The sequence below is a fragment of the Bos javanicus genome, chromosome 17 (genome assembly GCF_032452875.1).
Source record: "Bos javanicus breed banteng chromosome 17, ARS-OSU_banteng_1.0, whole genome shotgun sequence".
NCBI classification, from domain to species: Eukaryota; Metazoa; Chordata; class Mammalia; order Artiodactyla; family Bovidae; genus Bos; species Bos javanicus.
In genome coordinates, this window is record NC_083884.1 from 6753208 (window position 1) to 6777004 (window position 23797).

Here is a 23797-nt window from a genome sequence, read left to right on the forward strand (position 1 = left end):
GTTCCCTTGATATCTCTAATTTTCTTGAAGAGGTCTCTAGTCTTTCTCATTCTATTGTCTTCCTCTATTTTTTTGCATTGTTTACTTAAGAAGGCTTTTGTATTTCTCATGGCTATTCTATGGAACTCTACAAACCTATAAATCTGTTTAAATACCCCTTCCCAAGGTGACCCTAACAGCAGAAAGCAATCAGAGGTGTACAGCTTTGTGAGAGCTTCAGACAGTCCCTATTATTTTCCAGGCCTATGACTGGGCCTGACTCCTCAGGCATCCACATAAGGCCTTACTCTCTATTGCTCAGCAACCTACGCTTAAGAAATGATACAGAGTAAAGGACTTCTTGCTACTTCAAACTGTAAATATGTATTTCTCCTTTTAAAATAGAATCAGTGGTTTGGATTTACAATTTTGGTCATTATCTTGCTGGGAAACAAATTAATTTGTGAAGCCCACTGTGAGGCGTCTGACCATATGCCATGACTCATTGGCTCAAAACCAACCCAAAAAGCTAAGAATATAAGATGAGCAGGTTTTACCAATTACTCAGGAGATACTCTTAGAAAAAACAAAACAGCTCCTAACCCAACAGAAATGAACCAATAAACAGTAACACATATAGTTTCCTCTATTGGCTTATTTCAAGCTGACATTGCTCAGCCATAGGGCATCTCAACTTAAATTCCGCTCCTCCCTCCAAAATATCTCCTCTAGACATCCTTCCATAGAAGCTGCCAAGAACAGTTTGCTGGGGAAAAAAAAAAAAAGGGAAAATATCCATTAAGCCTCTGTGCTTCCAATGCAAGGGTTTGATCCCTGGTTGGAGAACTATGATACCACATGCCACACAGCACAACCAAAAACGAACAAATAACAATCACAAAAATAAAAAAACAAGAAACAAGATTTTCAGCACAAAAGAGATGCAAATAACAATCTAAAGAAGCTTTTTAAAAATTATTTATCATCAGCCCAAGAGAGGAGAAGAGCGGGAGGAAGTGGGCCAACAAGAAGGACTTACTGGACAAAAGTAGGTGTTCTCCACGATGTGATGAGCCACGACACTGTTCTCGGCAGAGAGAGACATGATGAACAGCAAGGCGTCCCGGGCCTGCTGGCCCACGGTCCCCTCCCGGTGAATGAAGGGGATCAGAAGGGAGAAGATGAGGAAGTTCGCGGCCCCTTGGTCCTCACTAGTGTGGAAGAAGAGTTCCAGGATGGATGGATCTTTGGCAAGAATGGAACAGAGCTGATTGAGCAGGACCACCAGCTTCCCCTCCACGGTGGGGGTGGTTGTTCCCGAACAAGAGCTCAGCAACATCATCAGGGGCTTCAGAATGGGCTTGTGGTGCAGCAGAGGCTGGTGGGACTGGGTGATCAGCATCTCATACATCTTGAGCTGCTCCATTTTCGTCTCATCGGTAAACTCCCGCCTCAAGCTCCAAAGGAAGAGCTTTTCCATGATGTTCTCAGAGACCACAAATTCCAGGATTGGCCCCATGGCAGCATCCCTGGCTTGCTCCTCAATCAGCAAAAACAGCATGTGCTCTACATAGTTCTGGACAGCACTGGCCTCATCTGGAGGGATGGACCCGTATTTTGCTTGGGTGTTCTTCAAGGGGTCATGCTTCTCTAAGATTTTCACAACCTGTAACCAAATCAAGTATGTGTCATCCATCTGATGTTTATCATAGCTTACAAAAAAAAAACACACCACTGCTGATTGTACCAAATCTTCATGGAAAATGCAAGAGCCATGACCCCTAATAAAATATATGTGAGCAACTGCTATATTCAAAAGGGATAACCAACGAGGACCTACTGTATAGCATGTGGAACTTTGCTCAGTGTCATGCGGCAGCGTGGAGGGGAGGGCGGTGTAGGGGAGAATGGATATATGTATGTGTGCTGCTGAGTCCCTTCACTGTTCACCTGAAACAACAACATTGTTAATCAGCTGCATCCCAATACAAAATAAAAAGCTTAAAGTTTGGGAAAAAAAGATATGTGAGCCTTCTGCATCTCCCTCTCATGAGAATAAAATGAAGGGGTTAAAAACTACAGAAGGAAGATGTTTGAAGTTGTTCGTTTATCATAGTTACACATGTTTGGCAACCTAAATGTCAAAGAAAGTAACATGGTTGTGTAAATTAAGGTCCATACATTCCTGGGCCTATTATTATGAAGACTACTGAACAAAAATTAAAAAAAAAAACAAAACTGTTAAGTGATATGTTAAATGAAAAAATTAGTTAATTGTATACAATTAGACTCATCATGATCAACTACCTTAAAAACATGAAAGTGAAAAAAGACTAAAAATAATACACAAAAATAGTAATAGCTGTTGTGTTCAAAGCAGTACAAGTTCTGAATTTTTTTTAAGCTGTCAAGAACATAATAGGGCTTTTAAAGTTTAAAATACATTAAATAAGCAGGACTACCACTGCTCTCCTACAAATAGCATTGATTTGAAGCTTTCAGCTGCAGAATGCAGCTCCTCACATGCCCCCGACAGAACAACAACCCTCCCTGCCCTTCTTGATTGGCACCGTCTTCAGCAAAGCATGCATCAATAGGAAGGAGGAGAGGAAACTGATGACCATGAGGCACATACCTAGAAGAATCCCCTAACATGTGCCATATGTTGACATTTTAAGCATGAAGAGTTTGAATTGTGTATTTTTTTAAGCCAGAAAAAAATTTTTGAGATAACCAATTACAAAATAAATCCCTAAAGCATAGGGCTTCTGTTTGGGGTAATGAAAAAGTTTTGAAAATAATAGTGATGGGTACACAACATTGTGAATGTAGTTAATGCCACTGACTAAAAATGATAAAGATGGCAGAGTTTGTTTTATATATTTATATGTACCACCAAAAGAGAAAAAAAGCACTGAAAACTCAAAAATAAACAATCTTATGTGACAGTCTAGGTGTATCTCTCCCTAACTGCTGGCCTTTTAACGCTTACCACCTCTCTCCGCCCATCAGTACTTAACTTCTACTTTGGTACCTGAAAATTAAAACAATTTTATATCTCAGCTTCCATTAAACTTTATGACTTGGAATTTCTAAGATAAATATCCATTCAATTCACTTCCTTTAAAATGTATACACATGTTAATTCTCAAGCATTTTATCAATGACTTTAAGTTGTTCCTTTTAGCCTTTCTGAACCATATGCTCTGTGGAATATGTTTCACTTCGGTCTTATCCTCCCGGCCCAGTTCTAGGACATGCTGTTACGTGTTCTGGTATTTAGGTTATAGAATTTCTGCAAGTCACTGCAGAAACTGGCAAAAGCACAAGGCTATGTCAGCAGGCGTGAGCAAGGAGGGAAATTTATTTCTCAGGGAAAAGTCTAAGATTTTCCCCTTTCTGAAGCAGAGTAAAAGAACATTTATAGACTAGGCTAGTTATCCTTATGGATGAATGCCGGGGACCAGCCCCGGCTGATCCAGGGTATTCGAAGCGGGGACGGCGTCGGCGACCTATTTATTTAAATATTTTATCAAAGATATAAAGAGTAATAGGATGAGGATAGCTCAGTAGGAAAATTCAATGAAGAAAAGAGGCTGAACAATTCAGCCAGAAGGTAAGAGAAAGAACGACATGGGGAGACCAAGTTTCGGTGAACAAGGCCCGCAGTTTATTTTCCAAAGTAGTTTTTATACCTTAAGTTGTGCAGAGGATAATGGGGGAAGGGGTGGAGTCATGCAAGGACAGCAGTTCCTGGTCCTAATCGAAGCTAGGCTTTCAAACTTTATCATATGCAAAAGTTCAGGTGAATTACATCATATTCTGGCCAGGAGGCCTGTTAACATTTTAAGAAACTTATCTTTCTCTAAAGGTGATTTATTCCAAAGTCAGGCACCAGCCTCCAAAAAAGCATTGGACAAAGCTGCATTCCTATAGGGCAAAGGTGAGGTGGGCTCAATCAAGAAAAGAATTAACTCAAGGGTCCAAGGTTACAAACATTGAGCTACTACTTACATTTCTATACACCCATTATATCAATCAATACACTGCCAAGGACACAGTAGGTAAGGAGTATGGAGACTTAGCAGCAAACACTGGCCCAGTAAGTGAAAAACCCTTCACCAATACAATTTCTAATCGATCTTTTAACTACTCAAAGGAATCTGTGTTTAGACAGTTTAGAACATCTGCCTCTCAGTTGGGAGGCTCTGAACAATCACATGTGGCCGGAAAAACCTATTCAGGCAGGCTAGAGGATTTCCAAAGGAGTTTGTAGGTTAAACACTGTCGCACCCAGGAATTATTAACTGGAGCTGTAAGCTAACTCTTTTTCAGAGAGGTAGTGGGGGACAGCCCCCCGTAAAGTCAGAGGTGTAGGTGAAAGCACAAAGCAGAAAGTAGGCAGACTCTGGTTTTGGGGGTAGATGCTCGAGAATTTCCAGGGAGACTCCTGAGGCTTGATCCCGCCTTTGCGTATGCCAAGCCTCCTTCCTCATGACCTTTGCCACAGGCGGAGCTCGCTCCCCACAGATGAACAAATTTCTTCAGAATCTGTAATCTCCATCGGCTTCCATTATAAAATTAAAAATACTGCCAGAGTGATGCCAAAACAATGCCCCCAACACCCCTAAGTTGACAGTTTCAATGAGGAAGGCTGTGGGACATGCGCAGTTCAGGGACTCATGGCCTAGGCCTTCCCAATGGCCACGCCCTCTTCTTGGCTGCATGGACTGCAGAATGCCCCCCTCCCCCAGCCTCCACGAAGCCCTGCAGGCCTCCTCACAAGCCTGAGGACCTCACTGTGAGTAACACTGAGGTCTGTTGTCCCCATTTGGTTCTGGCCTTGACAGTCTCACAGTGTGGGATCGCAGTACCACACTTGTCCAAAAGGGGGCACCACCTCGACACAGCATGCTCTCCAGCCCCAAAGCCCCCTCCAGGGCTCCACACTCTAAAGAGCAAATTAGCTCTATACTTATATTAATTCGATAATTTCAAAGTTCACATATTGAGTTTACTTATGAGAGCTATCTATACAGCAAGGCCTCAGGGTAGAAATGTAATTATACTTCTCATGTGTGCTTAGACTGTCTAAGCTATCTGAAACTGGCACTGTGCATTATACATTGATAGTGTCCCTGCAAATGAGCTCCATCTTTCTAGAAAACAATCTGGCAACATGTAACAGAAGCTATCAAGTTGTTCCTGCCCTTTGGCTTGTTAATCTCACTTTGGGGAAAATGCCTCAAGGAAACAACACAAAGATAATTTGTTTTAAAATGTTTACCCAGGCTATATTTTCAATAATGAAAAATAAAAATATTATTGACCCAAATGGTCAAGAACTAGAGAGTTATAATCACAATGTTACATCACCATATACTAATGCTATTAAAAATAAATACGAAGTGAATCATATCATTACATCTAATATATAAAGAAAAATAATTCGTTAAAAACTAAATATATTGACAAATAGACCCATAGTTAGAAATGAGTTTGAAGATATAATGAGATTGTAAGGTTAATTAGTTCTTCTTTCCTATAAATTGATCTAATTTCATAAGTAAAAATAAAAACAAAGTAATTTTGTTCTTATGTCTAAAAAAAGGACCAAACGCTGAGTTAAAACAGTAATTAACAGAAACTCCTACCCAGTATAAATTTTCATATAGGCATATGTGTTTATTCTATATGCATACCTTTAAATATTTATAAAATATCTAAATGTATATATGTAAATATAAAGCAAAACTATTTACACAATCACAAGCCACACTTTTCTCATGGGTTAATCTTCATTTATATTATTTATTCCAAGACACTCCTCTGCAAACAGACCTACTTTTGGTGGGGAGGGGGCCACAAAAAACCCACAAAAGAGAACTGAAATTTTTATACAGAATGTAAACTACACAGCAGCTTCTACACTGAAAGCTCTCTCTGTATCCCCTTTACAGAAGCTCTTCTACACCACCTTCTGGGTTCATGGGCAGAGGAACATGAGAACAGAGCTGTGATACCCCACCAAAAAGGAAAAGGTTTGCTGGTCCTCTGGGCAGGGCCCTTGACTCATTCCCCAGTCTGGCCTGGCGGCTTTACTGCCCGAAAGACTGGTGTGTTACAACCAGGGCCGTGAGTCACGGAAACACAAGCTCAGCAAAGTGCTGGCTCTGCCTGTGTTGCCACTCCTTAGCCTCCCTCTCGGAGGTGTCAGGACGCTCCCGGGCCACCTCCCTTTCCCTTTCAGGCAGACACACCCTTGACCAGCTTTTGCAAGTGGGTTCTGCGGGCCACGCCCCCGCCTGGTTCCCACCCTGACAGGGAATGCCCAGGAAGCTTCCCGGCCAGAGCACAACTGGCACAGAAACAGGCAGGAGCTTCTATTCCGATGGCCCACAGCAGCCGGCCAGGTAGGCTCTGAGCCCTTTTGGGTTCTGTCAGCTGATTCCCGATGTGACCTTGACTTTTTAATCTTTCCCTCATGTGCCCTCTCTCACATCACTCCCACCAAACTCCAACATTCCCGGGCCCCCGATTTCTGCCTGCTGCCCAGTTTCACTCACCTACTGCGGATCCCTGCTGCTCACAGAGGCCTGACCCACTCCCCTGACTACCCTCTTACACTCTCAACCTTGCCTCCAACTCCCCAGCCCTGGCTCTTTCTCAGCCATACGTGCTTAGACTCCAGGATTCAGTTTACAGGAAGAAAACACAATTATGGGGCGAAGAGATCCAAGTAGGAAAATATACTTTACAAATATTTCCTTTACTAAACAAGTTCACTTTGTTAGGCAGCTTCCCTTGTGACTCAGCTGGTAAAGAATCTGCCTGCAATGTGAGAGACCTAGGTTCGATCCCTGGGTTGGGAAGATCCCCTGGAGAAGGGAATGGCTACCCACTCGAGTATTCTGGCCTGGAGAATTCCATGGACTGTATAGTCCATGGGGGTGCAAAGAGTTGGACACGACTGAGCAACTTTCACTTCACTTTCACGTTTGTTAGGCCAAATACCACTGAACAAACCTAATCAACCCCTGATAAAGCCCATGCCTACTATATAAGTCAGCTAAGATCAAAGGCTTCCTTGGTGGCTCAGACGGTAAAGTGTCTGCCTACAATGCTGGAGACCCGGGTTCGATCCCTGGGTCAGGAAGATCCCTGGAGAAGGAAATAGCAACCCACTCCAGTATTCTTGCCTAGAGAATCCCATGGACAGAGGAGCCTGGTAGGCTACAGTCTATGGGGTTGCAAAGAGTCGGACACGACTGAGCGACTTCACTTTCTTTCTTTTCTTAAGATGAAATACAGCACTGTAAATGGTTTTCCAATTACAGCCAGGCATGTGTTGATCTACCAACTGTAACATATACAAGATTTTGTATATACACTATATATACACACATGCATACATATAAATATGGAGTCATTTGTATATTTGCATAAATTTTACATTTATGTGCAAATTCACATATATTAAATTTACATATCTGTAAATTTACACATATAAATTTAATATATATAAGTTATATATATTACATGTCTAATGTAAATATAATAAAAATATATATGTAAATTTATATACATAAGGATATAAATAAAAAAGGATCAAAAGCCCAAATCATGTATCACGATTCTAAAAAGAAACAAATACACAAAAAATCAGTGTGAGCAATGGTATACAGATTATCATCTGACCAACACGGCTAAATTTTTAACCTAACTTCAAAGTTATTTGACCTGTAACTATGAGGATTATTAGAGCTCAAAAAGATGAACAAATAGCATATTTCTTCCATTAAGGAATATCAGCTACTCCTATCCTTAGCTTTAATGATGGCTCCTATGACTCAGCGAAAATGGGTCTGAATTTCAAACATGCACAAATTCTAAATAGGAAGCTCAAATGCTTTCAGAATGAAAGATATACATAAATCACACAATCCCACCACATGGCAACAAACTCTTCATGATAAAAATGAACGTTTCTCTGACAGAAGATTAGCTTTGACTCCACCTTACCATTATTCTTTGTCTTATATACACTCAGGTAACAATAGATGACTATTTATGCTACTTTGGTTAGAGCCTCGTTATTTCAAGAAAGTCACATGAATACAATCCATACCTCCAAACCCTTTGGAATGCTAATTTAAAGTGGCATTGTGGAAGAAAAAAAAACAAGTTACCAAGCAACATTTTCCATCACATAGAAGGAGGCCAGGATTTAGTGATCTTAAAGCCAAATTCCATTTAATGTACCAAATTAACTACAACAGAAGCAAATTTCCATTCAGTCCTTGTTTATTGCTTAGCAGCTGTGTCCTGCAATTTAGGGTATTTCGTACACACCTATTCTCATGGGAGATCTTTACACAATCATTTCTTCTTATATTAAGGTAATAGCCTAATAATAAATGTGTACTTGCAGAACCTGGTTAATGTCGGCTTCAATTCCGAACTATAGAGATGTGTCTAAATCTAGAATTAAACAGGATAAAGCAGAAACTATATCTACATGCCACACCTCCTTGGGATCAGAGTAGTATGCTGCTGCTGCTGCTAAGTCGCTTCAGTCGTGTCCGACTCTGTGCAACCCCATAGACGGCAGCCCACCAGGCTCCCCCGTTCCTGGGATTCTCCAGGCAAGAACACTGGAGTGGGTTGCCATTGCCTTCTCCAATGCATGAAAGTGAAAAGTGAAAGTGCAGTCGCTTCAGTCGTGTCCGACTCTGTGCGACCCCATAGACGGCAGCCTACCAGGCTCCCCGTCCATGGGATTTTCCAGGCAAGAGCACTGGAGTGGGGTACCATTGCCTTCTCCGCCAGAGTAGTATAGTAATCACTATAATACAGAAACACAGTAGGAGCATCAACCAATAAGATAATATGTAAACTAACCCTTAAGTTAGGTATACATAATTTTTTTTTCTAAAGTTTCAGTATTAGAGAGTTAAGAGTAATGATCTGTGTAATAATACTCCAGAGACCCCTGTAATTCCAAGCACAGCAAAAACAGACTTATCACCAAGCATACAGTAGGCGAGTTTCTGAGATTTCAACATACTCAACAACGCTAGTCTAAGAGGCTCAATTCAATGCCTTGGCCCTCTGAGGATCGCAGCTTTTGTTCTGCTTTACCTTCTACTGTCAAGTCTAGAGCTACTTGAAAAGCTGAGGAGAGAGACATATAATTTTTAAATATTAACAAACATCGCTTTACTAAGAAAGATATTGAGAAGACTGATCACAGAGTTCTCTAACATTTTCTGGTCTTTCATCTCTTAAAGACTTCACGTAATTTCCCTCTGTTATTTAGTCTGTGACCAGGCACAGAACAGAAGAGTGAGAATGAACAGAGCAAGAGAATGAATTTCACAGGGAACAGACTGAAATTCCCTGGCGGTGAAATCAGGGAATGCTGATCTCAAAGCCATCTTCACTGTGATCTCTCTGCTTCTTCAATGGAGACAGGCCACTTGGGGCTCTGCACAGGTCACCCTATTTAGAACATATTATCTATTCTTCATTATTATAGGAAGACATTTCACTTAATCAAGCCAGATTCAGTTTTTTTCTCAGCCCCAGCCCCTCCAAGAAGAAAATGGCTACTAAATCCACCAGCATTTCTTTATCACCACTACATGATCTGAGCTCTGATACGCTCTTAGCTTAAAAAATTATATAACAGCTCATATTCTGGAGGCTGAGAGCAGTAAGGAGAAGCTCTGCACTATTAAGAAGCACACAGAAACGTGCATTTCTCATTTCTAATTGAGTTTGTTTAACCTCTGGTCTCTTGGTTTTAAGAGCAGACATCATTTAGTATATGACTAATAATGATTCAACACATGAAAGGAAAGGATAGAGAAAGAATAGAGCAAAGGCTATAAAGCTTTACAAATAAAAATGTGCCATTAGGAATAACTGAGAGGGGAGGGTGTTAGTTCATATGGCAATACAGTTGGACAGTTCATTATCTGATGGACCAATGCTTCTTATGTCCTGCTCTCTCTTCCATTCAGAACAAGCAAAGGCAAGAGATAAAAACAATAATCTGCTAGACTATAACCTGTTCTTCTAGATGACTATAAACTAAACATATTCTGACTCTTTCTCTTTCAAGTCTAAAGATCTTACCAGTAGCAAATTATAGCAAATGTTTTATACAGGTGTCTGTTTTTCAAGTCTCTTAACTCTTCTAAAGTTATATTTCATATTTCCTGTCTTTCAGTTCAATAATTTATTAAACATCTACATATGCCTACAATATTCTTGGCACTGGAGATTATGTGAACTACAAATAAATGGTTTCTGATCATGAGGAGCTTGTAATGAGACTGGGAAGAAGATATTACACTTGTACTTTTCATAAAAGGTGGTGGGTTTCACTGTGAAAGGACACTCAAGATGCTGTCAGAGCACAGAGTGGGAACACAAAAGCGGGGAGAGAAGGTTTCCTGGGGGAAATGATGTTCTAAATGGGGCTTGTGGAAGGCACCAACCAGGGGGAGGTATATTCCAGGCAGAAAGAAGAGGAACTGCCTGGGGCAGAGAGGCATGGGAAGGTGTGATGCCAGGAGAAGGGATGGCTAGGAACTCCAAGTGATTTTGCATTTTTGGAGATTAAATGAGAGATGAGGAGTGAAAGAGGCCATGGCATAAAGAACCCTATCTCCCAGCCTGGCATGTAGGTGGCCAGAGGCCACTGAAGTGTCCAATTACAGGAATGCGCTGGACAGACCTGGGTCTTAGATTCATTGCTACCATGGCAGAAAACGACATGTCAGAAGATGACAGGATGTACAGGCCAGAGGCTACTTCCTGCAGCCTGGATTCTCCAGTGTCCACTACTCTGGGATGTCCACTCTAGAACTATCCTGAGGATGCCCTGAGGTCACTGGAGCCTGGAACCAGTTAGGAAACTCAAGTACACCAGTGGCACTCAAGGTCCCTCCTTTGGTGACCCCTGTGATCACGGACAGCCTTGGATAATGGGTGGTTGTGTAACTAGTGGTCCCTGACAGATTGGAAAGTGTTGGTGGGTAAGTGGATACCCCTGAGGTAGAAGCTCCTAGTAGACAGGAGAACAGAATCTGTCAACTATATGCTAGTTATGCTGAATTTGTACTCAAGTATCCTAACAAACAGAACTTTGGACACCACTGACTTTTGTTGCCCTCATCTTCCCTAATCGAACATCTGAAGAAGCATGGTACTTGCTGGCTAATGGAACACTCCAGTAAACAGAATGCAGTCACACCATTCTATCTCTATCACATTTCCTCCCAGCCTTACAGGTTTCCTTGGGTTGCCTCAGGGGAACCTGGGGGCTACATCACACTAGTCACAGGAGGTTATGTCAGATTGTAGCTCATTTCCCAGTCCTCTGCAACTGCTCTTCATCTGAATGAGTCTCCAGCCTGAACAACTCACAGCAAAGCGTTAGCATGAAACTCCAAAAACAATAAATAGACAGCATTTATTTTTATCAACTGAAGGTCTCATTCCTTATCTCAAACTTAGCACCACAGCTCTGCCTTGCCTTGATTTCCTCACCATTTTTTTTAAACCACTGAAAAAAGCCAAAGCTGATCATTTGCTCCTAATACCCCTCCCTTCAGAAAGGAAAAAATATATATATCCTTATCCTTTCTGTCATCAAAACCTCCTTTTCCCACAGTCAAGCTAACAAAATCTCACTTCCTGGATTCCACAGGCCATTTCCATCCATAATAGTCCCTTCCTTACTTCCTATGATCAATATTTTTCATTTTATAATAATGTATCTCATGTTGTCATCCAAACTAGCTTAACTGTTCTTTAAAAGCCCAGACTGGTGGTCGACAATACAGTGCGGGAGTAGGTCGACAAGATGGTAGAGTACATCTCTCCCCATGGATGCACTGGGAATGAATTTCTCACTGAGCAGAAGTCCCTGACCACCCTAAAGGAATATACCGATCCATGCAAACTCGGTAGGACAAACGAAGGAAGGAGGAGGATGAGAGAGAGCAGGACCAATCTGCAGCCAGGGATGGGGGAGCTGAAGCAGGGGGGAGATCCCTGAATCCAGGACATTCCGTTGGAACAGAAGGGAAGCATTTGAAGCTATCAGAGAGTAAGGCAGCCAATCTGTGTTAGTATCAGTGGAGTGAGAATCACACAGCTGATCCACGCCGCGGCCCTACATACCCTGGACAGGGATGGGAATCCACCGGAAGGAGCAGCGGGTGTGAGCTGGAGAGTGGGGATTGGAGGGCAATCCGGGGGCGAGGGCTGCTGTTGACTGCGGGGAGACAGCCGGAAGGGATGGGAGAAAAGAAATCCACGGCGGGGAGTGCCTTTGGAGGAACGCCGGGCAGCCATGAAGATACAGCGCTACTGCTGAGTCACACACAGGGGGAGGAGCCATCACTGACGCCTCTCTCTCCACACAGGCCTGACAGTGGTCAGCACGCAGCTGACCAATGGAGAAAGACTCCAGAGAGCGTAGTCCTTTGAGTGCCTGCTGGGCTCAGCAACAGAGAAGGACCCCAGCCAAGGCTGCCCTTTGAGTGCCTGCTGGGCTCAGCCACAGAGAAGGACCCCAGCCAGGGCTGCCCTTTGAGTGCCTGCTGGGCTGAGCCACATAGAAGGACCAGCCAGAGAGGTCCTTTGAGCAGCAGCTGCCAGGAACTAGAATAGAACCGTATCTCCTGCATCTGTGGCCAATGGCTTCCCTGCACACCTGACACGGCCAGGGTCCCCGCGATCCAGGCCGCCACCCCACCTCTATGCCTGACACACACACCAGGCAGACCGAAGTCCCCTAGGGCAGCCTCAGGAGCAGACTCCTGTGGATGACCCACATTGAGGAAGGGATAAAACCATGATGGAGCTCCAGGGGTGGACTGCCTAAGGAAGAGGATCAAAATCTTCCCACTAGCTGTACAAGTTACAGATTAAATCCACATGATCGACTAGGTAGACTCTGTGTCGATGGAATATATAAAAGGACAATGACTGTTCCCACTAAAGAAAACGCTCTAGCTCTGGCAGCTGTGGACAATGGAGGCAAGCACATGCAGGAGCAGGGCCAGAGTAGGGTCGGACTGGAGTCTGAGCTGACCCCACAGAAGGTCCAGAGAGTAGCCCTCTCCAGTATTAAGGCTTCCTAGCGAGGCAGACGTGGACTGCAACTCGCAGCAGAGGAAAGAACACTGACAGCTGAGATCCGAGAGAACATTATTCTTACTTTGATTCATTCTGCAGTTGATTCTAGATGTTCTTCACTTTCTTTTCCTCTGCATTTGTTCTTTTTATTATTATAATCTCTATCTAGGCTGTTGGAAACTTTTTAATAACACTTTTTAAATTTCTTTTGTATATTTCTACTTTGGCTTTCTATGGATTTGTGTGGGGTTTTCGGGGGGTTCTTTTCTTATGGTTGCTTGCTGTTCAATTGCTAAGTTGTGTCCAACTCTTTGTGACCCCATGGACTGTAGCCCGCCAGGCTCCTCTGTCCATGGGATTTCCCAGGCAAGAATACTGGAGTGGGTTGCCATTTCCTTCTCCAGGGGATCTTCCTGACCCAGAGATTGAACCTCCATCTCCTGCTTGGCAGATGGATTCTCTACCACTGAGCCACCCGGGAAGCCCTTTCTGATTGTGAGTGAAGTGAGTGAAGTCACTCATTCGTGTCCGACTCTTTGTGACCCCATGGACTGTAGCCTACCAGGCTCCTCAGTCCATGGAATTTTCCAGGCAAGAGTACTGGAGTGGGTTGCCATTTCCTTCTCCAGGGGATCTTCCCAACCCAGGGATTAAACCCAAGTCTCCCGCATCACAGGCAGACGCTTTACCGTCTGAGCCACCAGGGAAGCACACTTAATATATGTAGACCTTCTTTTACATATTTCTATTTAACTTTGCTTTCCTATTTTTTTTCCTTTTTTCCACCGTGTTTGTCTGTTTGCTATCTTTGCTTTGTTCCTCAGTTGGCACTCTCCTTTGGTCTCGTTTTCTGTTTTCTGTTTTAGTTTTGTTTTGTTGTTGTTAATTTTATTTTCAATTGGTTGATATCATTTTTGGTTTCCTTGACTCACCTGATCACCCTCTTGTACTCTGTTTTCTTTAGACTGTTTTGCTTTCCTTTGTGTGTGTGTCTGTGCATGTTCATTTGTTTTTGTTTCTATTTGTCTCAATTTGCTTTTATCATTTGTTTCAGCTTCATTTTTCTGTTTCTTGGGGAAGGGTTTTTGGTGTTTAGTTGGTTTGGGGGGTTTCTTTTTGATTTGTTTTTTTTTGGGGGGGGGTCTTCTCAGGGTTTTTTTGGTTTGTTTGTTTGTTTGCTTGTTTATTTTAATACCCTTTATTGCCAAATCAGTTTGTGGGATCTTGGTTCCAGAAGTCGGGTCTGAGTCTCTGGAGGGGATGTCTGAGTCCAGGACACTAGACCACCCAAGAACTCCTGACCCCAGGGAGTATTAATCAGTGAGCACTCCCAAGAAGGCCTCCACCTGAACCCAAGACCCAGCACCACCCAACTGCCTGCAGCACCCAGCGCTGGACGCCTCACCCGAACAACAAGCAAGACAAGAACATGAACATAAGCAGAGAGGCTGCCCACAGACATCCCAAAACACACCACCTCAAACAACCTTGTCCATCTGAGGGAAAAACGCACCCCCTCCCACTAGAACACGAGCACAAGTCCCTTCCAACATGAAGCCGACACAACACTGGACCAACCTCGTCCCCCAGGGGCAGAGACCAAAAGCAAGAGGAACCACGACCCACAGCCTGGGGAGAGGAACCCAAACAGTCAGACAGATGGAAAGACAGAGATACTACGCAGATGGAGAACAAAGCTCACAAGACATACAAAGAGAAAACAGGCAAACTACCTGAAAAAGAATTCAGAGTAACGATAGCAAAGATACAAAATCTCAGTAACACAAGGCAGAAAGTGTAAGAATCATATAATACATTTATAAAGGATCTAAAAGAAACAGAGAATAGACGAACAGTGACAAACAACACAATTACTGAATTTACAAATATTCTAGAAGAAATCAATAGCAGAATAATTGAGGCTGAAGAATCGATAAGTGAGCTGGAAGAGAGAATAGTGGAAATAACTGCTGAAGAGCAGAATAAAGAAAAAAGAATGAAAAAAACTTGAGGATAATCGCAGAGATCTCTGGGGTAATATTAACTGTGGCAACATTTGAATTACAGGAGTTCCAGAAGAAAAAGAGAAAAGTAGAGGGTCTGAGAAAATTTGTAATGAAATTATAGTCAAAAACTTCCTATCATGGAAAAGGAAATAATCAAGCCCAAGAAGAACAGAGAATCCCATACAGAATAAACCCAAGGAGAAACATGCTAAGACACATATAAATCAAACTAACAAAATTAAACACAAAGAAAAAATATTAAAAGCAGCAAGGGAAAAGCAACAAGTAACATACAAGGGAAACCCCATAAAATTAACAGTTGATGTTTCAGAAGAAAGTCTGCAGGCCAGTAGGGAGTCACAGGATATATGTGAAGTAATGAAAGGGAAAAACTCAACCAAAATTATTCTGTCCAGCAAGGATCTCATTCAAAATCGATGAAGAAATCAAACACTTTACAGAAAAGCTAAGTTAAGAGAATTCAGCACCGCTAAACCAGCTTTACAACAAATGCTAAAGGGACTTCGCTAGGCAGGAAACACAAGAAAAGGAAGACTTCCAAAAACAAACCCCAAACATTAAGAAAATGTCAACAGGAACATATATATCAATAATTTAAATTTAAATAGATTAAATGCTCCAACCAAATGACACAAAACGGTTGAATGGATACAAAAACAAGACTCATATATATGCTTTCTACAAGAGACCTACTTCAGACGGAGAGACGCACACAGACGAAGAGTGAGGGGATGGAAAAAGATATTCCAAGCAATTGGAAATCAAAAGAAAGCCAGAGTATCAATCCTCATATCAGACAAAACAGACTTTAAAATAAAGAATACTACAAGAGACAAAAAAAGACACTACCTATCAATCAAAGAATCAATCCAAGAAGACATAACTGCAAATATTTATGCATCCAACATAGAAGCACCTCGATACATAAGACAAACACTAACAGACATAAAAGAGGGAATCAAAAATAGTAGGGGATTTTACACAACAATAGTAGGGCATTTTAATACCCTGCTTACACTAATGGGCAGAAAATTAATAAGGAAACACAAGTCTAAAATGACATATTAGGATAGATGGACCTAACATATCTTTAGCACATTCCACCAAATACAGCAGAATACACTTTGTTCTCAAGTGCATACAGAACATTCTCCAGGATAGATCACAACTTGGGTCACAAATCAAGACTTGGTAAATTTAAGAAAACTGAAATCATATCAAGCATCTTTTCTGGCCACAACACTATGAGATTAGATATCAATTACAGGGAAAAATCTGTAAAAAACACAAACATATGGAGGTTAAACAATATGCTTCTGAATAACCAAGAGGTCACTGAAGAAATCAAAGAGGAAATAAAAAAATACCTGGGAACAAATGACAATGAAAACACAATGACCCAAAACCTACAGAATGCAGCAAAAGCAGTTCTAAGAGGGAAGTCTATAGCAATACAGTCCTACCTCAAGAAACAAGAAAAACATCAAATAGACAATCTAACATTATACCTAAAGCAACTAGAAAAAGAAGAACAACCAAAAAAACCCCAAAGTTAGGAAAGAAGGAAAGAAATTATAAATGTCAGAGCAGAAATAAATGAAAAAGAAATGAAAGGAACAATATAAAAAATCAATAAAATTACAAACTGGTTCTTTGAGAATAAAAAAAAATTGACAAACCATTAGCCAAACTCATCAAGTAAAAAAATAAGGGGACTCAAATCAACAAAATTATAAATGAAAAAAGAAAGGTTACAACAGACAATGCAGAAATACAAAGGGTCATAAGAGACTACTGCAAGCAACTATATGCCAATAAAATGAACAACCTGGAAGAAATGGACAAATTCTTAGAAAAGTACAATCTTCCAAAGTTGAAAAAGGAAATTAGAAACTATGAACAAACCAGTCACAAGCACTGAATTCAAAACTGTGATCAAAAATCTCCCCCCACCAAAAAAAAAAAAAACCCCAGGGTCAAATGGCTTCACAGGTGAATTCTATCAAAATGTTTAGCAAAGAGCTAACACCTGTCCTTCCCAAACTCTTCCAAAAAATTGTAGACGGAGAAACACTTCCAAATTCATTCCATGAGGTCACTGGCACCCTGATACCAAAACCAGACAAAGATATCACAGAAAAGGAAAATTATCAGCCAGTATCACTGATGAACACAAATGCAAAAAAGCCTCAAAAAAATACTAGTGAACAGAATCCAGCAACACAAACACCATGATCAAATGGGGTTTATCCCAGGGATGCAAGTATTCCTCAATGTATGCAAATCAATGTGACACACCATACCAAGAAATTGAAACATGAAAATCATATGATAATCTCAAAAGACGCAGAAAAAACTTTTGACAAAATTAAACACCAATTTATGATTTTTAAAAAAACCTCTTCAGAAAATGGGTAGAGAAGAAACCTACCTCAACATAAGAAAGGCTATGCAGGACAACCCACAACAATCATTTTTCCTATATGTGCATGCTAAGTCGCTTCAGTCATGTCTGACTCTTTGTAACCCAGTGAACTGTAGCTCACCAGGCTCCTCTATCCATGGTATTCTCCAGGCAAGAACACTCAAGTGGGTTGCCATGCCCTCCTCTAGGGGATCTTCCCAACCCAGGAATCAAGCCTGCATCTCTCTCTCACATCTCCTGCATTGGAAGGTGGGTTCTTTACCACCAGGGCCACCTGGGGTGAAAAAATGAAAGCATTTTCTCTAAGATCAGAAGCAAGACAAGGATGCCCACTCTCCCCACTATTATTCAACACAGTTTTTGAAGTCCTAGCCGTGTTGATCAGAGAAGAAAAAGAAATAAAAGGAATACAGATTGGAAAAGAAATAAAACTCTGTTTGCAGATGAACTAACAATAGACATAGAAAATCCTTAAGATACTATCAGAAAATTACTAGAGCCCATCAATGAATTTAGTAAAGTCACAGGATACAAAATCAATACACAGAAAACCTTTGTATTCCTCTACACTAACAACAAGAAATCAGAAAGAGAGATTAAGGAATCAATCCCATTCACCGTTGCAACAAAAAGAATAAAATACCTAGGAATAAACCTAATTAAGGACACAAAAGATCTGTATACAGAAAGCTATAAGACATTCATGAAAGAAATCAAAGATGACAGAAACAGATGGAGAAAGATACCATGTTCATTAGATTGAAAGAATCAATATTGTGAAAATGATTAAACTACCCCAAACAATCTACAGGTTCAATACAACCCCTATCAAGTTACCAATGGCATTTTTCACAGAACCAAAACAAAAAAAAAAAATCACAATTTTTATGGAAACACAAAAGATCCTGAAAAGCCAAAGCAATCTTGAGAAAGAAAACTAGAGCTGGAGGAATCAACCTTTCTGACTTCACATTATACTACAAACCTACAATCATCAAGACAGGATGGTACTGGCACAAAAGAGAAATACAGATCAATGGAATAAGACAGAAAGCCCAGAGATTAACCCAAGCACCTGTGGGTACCTTATCTTTGACAAAGATGGCAAGAAAATATAATGGAGAAAAGACAATCTCTTCAATAAGTGGTACTGGGAAAATTGGACACATACGTGTAAAAGAACAAAATTAGAACACTTCCTAACACCATTCACTAAAATAAACTCAAAATGGATTAAAGACCTAACTGTAAGATCAGAAAGTATAAAACTCTTAGAGGAAAATGGGCAGTACACTCGTTGACATAAGTTGCAGTAAGATTCTCTATGACTCACCTCCTAGAGTAATGGAAATAAAAACAAAAATAAACAAATGGGACCTAATTAAACATGGAAGCTTTTGCATAGCAAAGAAAGCCATAAACAAGATGAAAAGACAACCTTCAGAATGGGAGAAAATAATTGTAAACGAAGCAACTGACAAACGATCAATCTCTACAAGCAACTCATGCAGCTTAATATCAGAAAAACAAAGAACCTAATCAAAAAATGAGCAGAAGACCTAAAAAGACATCCAAAGGAGACATACAGATAGCCATAAACACACACACAAAAAAAATGCTCTACATTAATTATGAGAGAAATGCAAATCAAAACTACAATGAGCTATCACCTCACACCAATCTGAATGGCTAGCATCAAAAAAATCTACAAACAATAAATGCTGGAGAGAATGTGGAGAAAAGGGAACCCCCACATGCACTGGAATGTGAATTAATCACTATGGAGAATAGCATGGAAATTACTTTAAAAAATAAAACTAGGAATAAAACTACTATATGATCCAAGGATCCCAATACTGGGCATATACCCTAAGAAAACCATAATTCAAAAAGACACAGGTACCCCAAATGGTCATTACACCTCTATTTACAATAGCCAGGACACGGAAGCAACCTAGATGTCCATCAACAGATGAATGGATAAAGAAGTAGTGCTATACACACACACACACACACACACACACACACACACACAATGGAGTATTACTCAGCCATAAAAAGGAACTAATCTGAGTCAGTTCTAGTGAGGTGGATGAACCTAAAGCCTATTGCAGAGAATGAAGTAAGTCAGAAAGAGAAAAACAAATAGCATATATTAATGCATACATATGGAATATAGAAAAATTGTACTGATGAACCTATTTGCAGGGCAGGAAAAGAGATGCAGTCATAGAGAAGAGACTTGTAGACACGGTAAAGCGGAAGGAAAGGGTGGGAAGAACTGAGAGAGTAGCACTGAAACATATCCGTTACCATATGTGAAACAGACAGCTAGCAGGAAGCTCCTATGTAACACAGGGAGCACGACCCAGTGCTCCGTGACCATCTAAATGTGGGGAGGGGTGAGGGGTGGCAGGGAGGCCAAGAGGAAGGGGACATGTGTAAACTTATGGCTGATTCACGTTGTTGTGCGGCCGAAAGCAATACAATGTTGTAAAACAATTATCCACCAGTTAATAAATTTAAAAGAAACGCCCAGACCAGGGCTTATACTTCGCTGTGTCCCACCTGTGATGCCCATAGTGAGGTAGCTGAAGTTTGGGCTCACTAAATCTCCATTTAACAATACAGTCAGTCCTCTGTATCTGTGGGTCCCACCTCTGCAAATTCAACCAATCACGGATGGAACATATTTGGAAAAAAATTTCAGAAAGTTCCAAAATGCGTAACTTGAATTTGCTGCATACTGGCAAGTATTTACATTGTATTTACAATTATTCACATAGTGTTTATATTGTATTAGTTATCATAAGTAACCTAGAGATGATTTGGAGGATGTGTAGATGTGCCTAGGTGATACGGAAAAATCATTTTGTATAAGGGACTTGAGCATCCCATATTTTGTTATCTGCTGGTATCTGGGAACCAATACCCCACAGATACCAAGCGATGACTATAATTACATTGATGTCTACATTAATTGATTTAACCAGTATTTTTATTTATAAAGGTAACAGTTGGCCCTCAAGAGCCTTGGGAAATAGAGAGAGACTGAGGGCATTTTCCAGATTTATTTAAAAAGAAAGTCAAGACTAACGGTAAGAAATTTGGCCAAAGTTTAAAAAAATGGCTGAAACACAGTTGGACCAAGAGTGCACTCACTTTACAAAAGAAAACGTTTAATAACTAGACTCCAGTCCCTCTGACAAACTTTCCCTTACCCTCAACTCAGTACTTTTCTGCACTAAACGAAAGGGAGTTCCCTTGTAACTTAGTCAGTTAACCATATGCCTGCAATGCAGGAGACCAGGGTTGGATCCCTGGGTCAGGAAGACCCCCTGGAGAAGGAAATGGCAACCCACTCCAGTATTCTTACCTGGAGAATCCCATGGATAGAGGAGTCTGGCGGGCTACAGTCCAAGGGGTTGCAAGAGTTGGACACAACTTAGCGACGAAACGGGCGCCGCCAAACAAAAGGTGCTGTGCGTCAGCACTCAAGTGCAAAGCCAAGGGTAATTACGCAAATTATCTGGAAAACTCCTGGATTACTTTCTTCCCATTGCTAAAGCAGATGTGCCCTTAATATCCAGGGCAAACCCATTAAGATTTTAACAGTTAAAAGTCAGAGAAAGGGAAATGCAGAAAAAGAATTTTAGAAGCTTTGCACTGAATAGTGACAAGAAGCTACAAAGTGTTAATGACCCAGAAGCAGAATTGATTTTGTTTTTGATCTAAACTGTGTCCCTGTAACTGCTATAATCTACAGGCTTGGTGCTTTAACTTATGTGCTATTTCCAGCCACAGGAAGGAATTGGGTAGTCATTAAAAAACTGTCACATAAATAGCCACTTACCAGCTCACCTGGGGAGTGTAACGGTGGACAAGTAGTAAAGAATGCCAATTTTATTTATTTTTCCCCTTGTAAACTCGCTGAGGGAAGGGGCAAGCTGGTAAATTTCCTGACCATTCAACCCTTAATTATTCATATAAGTAGATCCAAGAAGAGTCACAGAGAAGTCAAAATGAATAATAATAATTTTAAAAAACCTTTTATAAACAGCTTTGTAATGAATTCAGATACTTCTAGCTACCTTCCGTCCTTAAATGACAGAGGGACCACAAGCCTGAAAAATGGTAGAGCACAGAGGTCCCATACTCTTCGAGTCATGGGACCGAGGTCTAAGTACTTGGATGGAAAGTCACTAGTCATATAACCTCAGGCAAGCTAACAATTTTCCATTCCCTCATCTGTAAAATGAGGAAGCTAAAACTAACTGCCTTACCAGTTTGTGGAGAAGATTAAATGACACAAGGCATCTGTGGTATTCAGGACAGCACTTGGCAAATACTTAATAAATATGTCTTTCAGTATTGTTAGAGTTTAAGGACTGAGTTAAAATCAGCAGGAGAAGGGGAAGAAAGAGGATGTACTCATGGTCAAGTATATTGCAAAGTGATAGACAAGTCACTTGAGGGCCAACTGCTGCTCCTCTAAAAATATCTGGGGAACATTCACGTCCTGTAATTGCTTTCATGAAAAGCAAGGTTTTAACCAGCTACCTATTCTAGGAAAGCAAGAAGAGAAATTTGCTTTTCTTCCTACCTAAAAAGGTTTCCTCCCTATGTTTCTGGAAGCCTAGTTACTTGTCACACAGGTAGGGACCCATGGATCAGCCCAATAGAAACCCCTAAGATGACCTAACCAGCAGAGAGGGTGAAACTCACACATTACCTGAGCCCAGTGGTTTTTAAATACAATCATGCATGTTTCTGGGTCAACTCCCTGCAGGCTCACCGCCCTCTGGATTCTGCTCTCTGTCGCAACGGATGACATCATAAGCCTTCATAAATCAAATGCTCCTAAGTCATATTTAATTTTCATGAAAATTTGGTAGGCAGCCACTAATTTTCAAGTATCACAGTAGAAATGTAACTTCTTCACGTTTCATTGTCACCTTCTGAAATCTGTAATGACAATAACAAAAAAAAACACACATTCCATTAAATTCATATATTAAATAGGATATGATTAAATTAAAATCAAAGCATAGACATTCTCAAAGTCCAGCACTGAGCAAAATATCTACAAAATAGACATTTAAGCTCAATCCAAAGCCTTTCTTATATTTTTCTCTCACTTTGCTACTAAAAATATAAAATGATGCTACCAAAGCTACATGAATAAATTAAAAAATTATTGAGTTTATTCTACTACCACCAACCACAACCCTCTAGATTATTATTCTAAACCATTCAAATCTAGTTTCAAGCAATAAAGTACGATTATCAATGTTGGTGGTGTTTAAAAACACCAACAGAAAAATCTTTAGTTAATAGTGACTAAAATAAATAGCTTGACATAACTCAGGGGAGTAATAGCACAGCACCCAGACTGCCGGGTCCAATAATAACAATTTTTTAAAATCAGTGACTGTCATAATGGAATTTAAAACATTCTCAGTCATTTCGTGGCTACCAACTAAGTTAAGGTTTCTAACTTCCCTGAAAAATAAATATAAAAATAGAATTCCAAGTAACCTTGACAAATCAGATAGAAACGATCCATCAAAAACAAGATAGTGCTTACTTAGTGTAAGTAAAGCACAGCACACTTATCAATGAAAAGTAGCAGTGTTATTTATCAATGAAAAATGAATTATGTAGATAAAATACAAAGAAAGTCAGATTCCAACAGAGTCAGTGAGGAGAAAAACGATACTGAGGTCAAAGAACATACAGATAATAGTATCCAGTTGTGTGGAGCTAACTCTGACAAAAGCAGTAAGATATTAGTATTATCTCCTCAGTTTCATCAGCCCAAAAAAGGACTGAGTACCTTACCTGTCTCCTGAAAAACCTGTGAGTCAAGAAGTAACAGTTGGAACTGGACACGGAACAACTGACTGGTTCAAAACTGGGAAAGGAGTATACATCAAGGCTATATATGGTTACCCTGCTTATTTGACTTATATGCCTAATACATCATACGAAATACCAGGCTGGATGAAGCACAAGCTGTAATCAAGATTGCTGGGAGAAATATCAATAACTTCAGATATGCAGATGAGACCACTATAAGGGTAGAAGTGAAGAGGAACTAAAAAGCCTCTTGATGAGGGTGAAAGAGGAGAGTGTGAAAAAGCTGGCTTGAAACTCAACACTCAAAAAACTATGATCATGGCATCTGGTCCCATCACTGCATGGCACGTGT

General features: G+C 40.7%; 1 protein-coding gene across 3 annotated transcripts in view; it reads right to left on the minus strand.

Moving 5' to 3' along the window:
• Positions 1-23797, minus strand: part of FHIP1A (FHF complex subunit HOOK interacting protein 1A) — a 301594-nt gene that overhangs the window by 92698 nt on the left and 185099 nt on the right. For all 3 annotated transcript variants that reach the window (XM_061383995.1, XM_061383994.1, XM_061383993.1), the window contains 2 exons: positions 22319-22551; positions 1019-1645 (listed from right to left, as the gene is read on the minus strand). In XM_061383995.1, the coding sequence (XP_061239979.1) occupies positions 1019-1645; positions 22319-22423 (732 nt within the window). In that variant the 5' untranslated portion in view covers positions 22424-22551. The remainder of the gene's footprint in view (positions 1-1018; positions 1646-22318; positions 22552-23797) is intronic.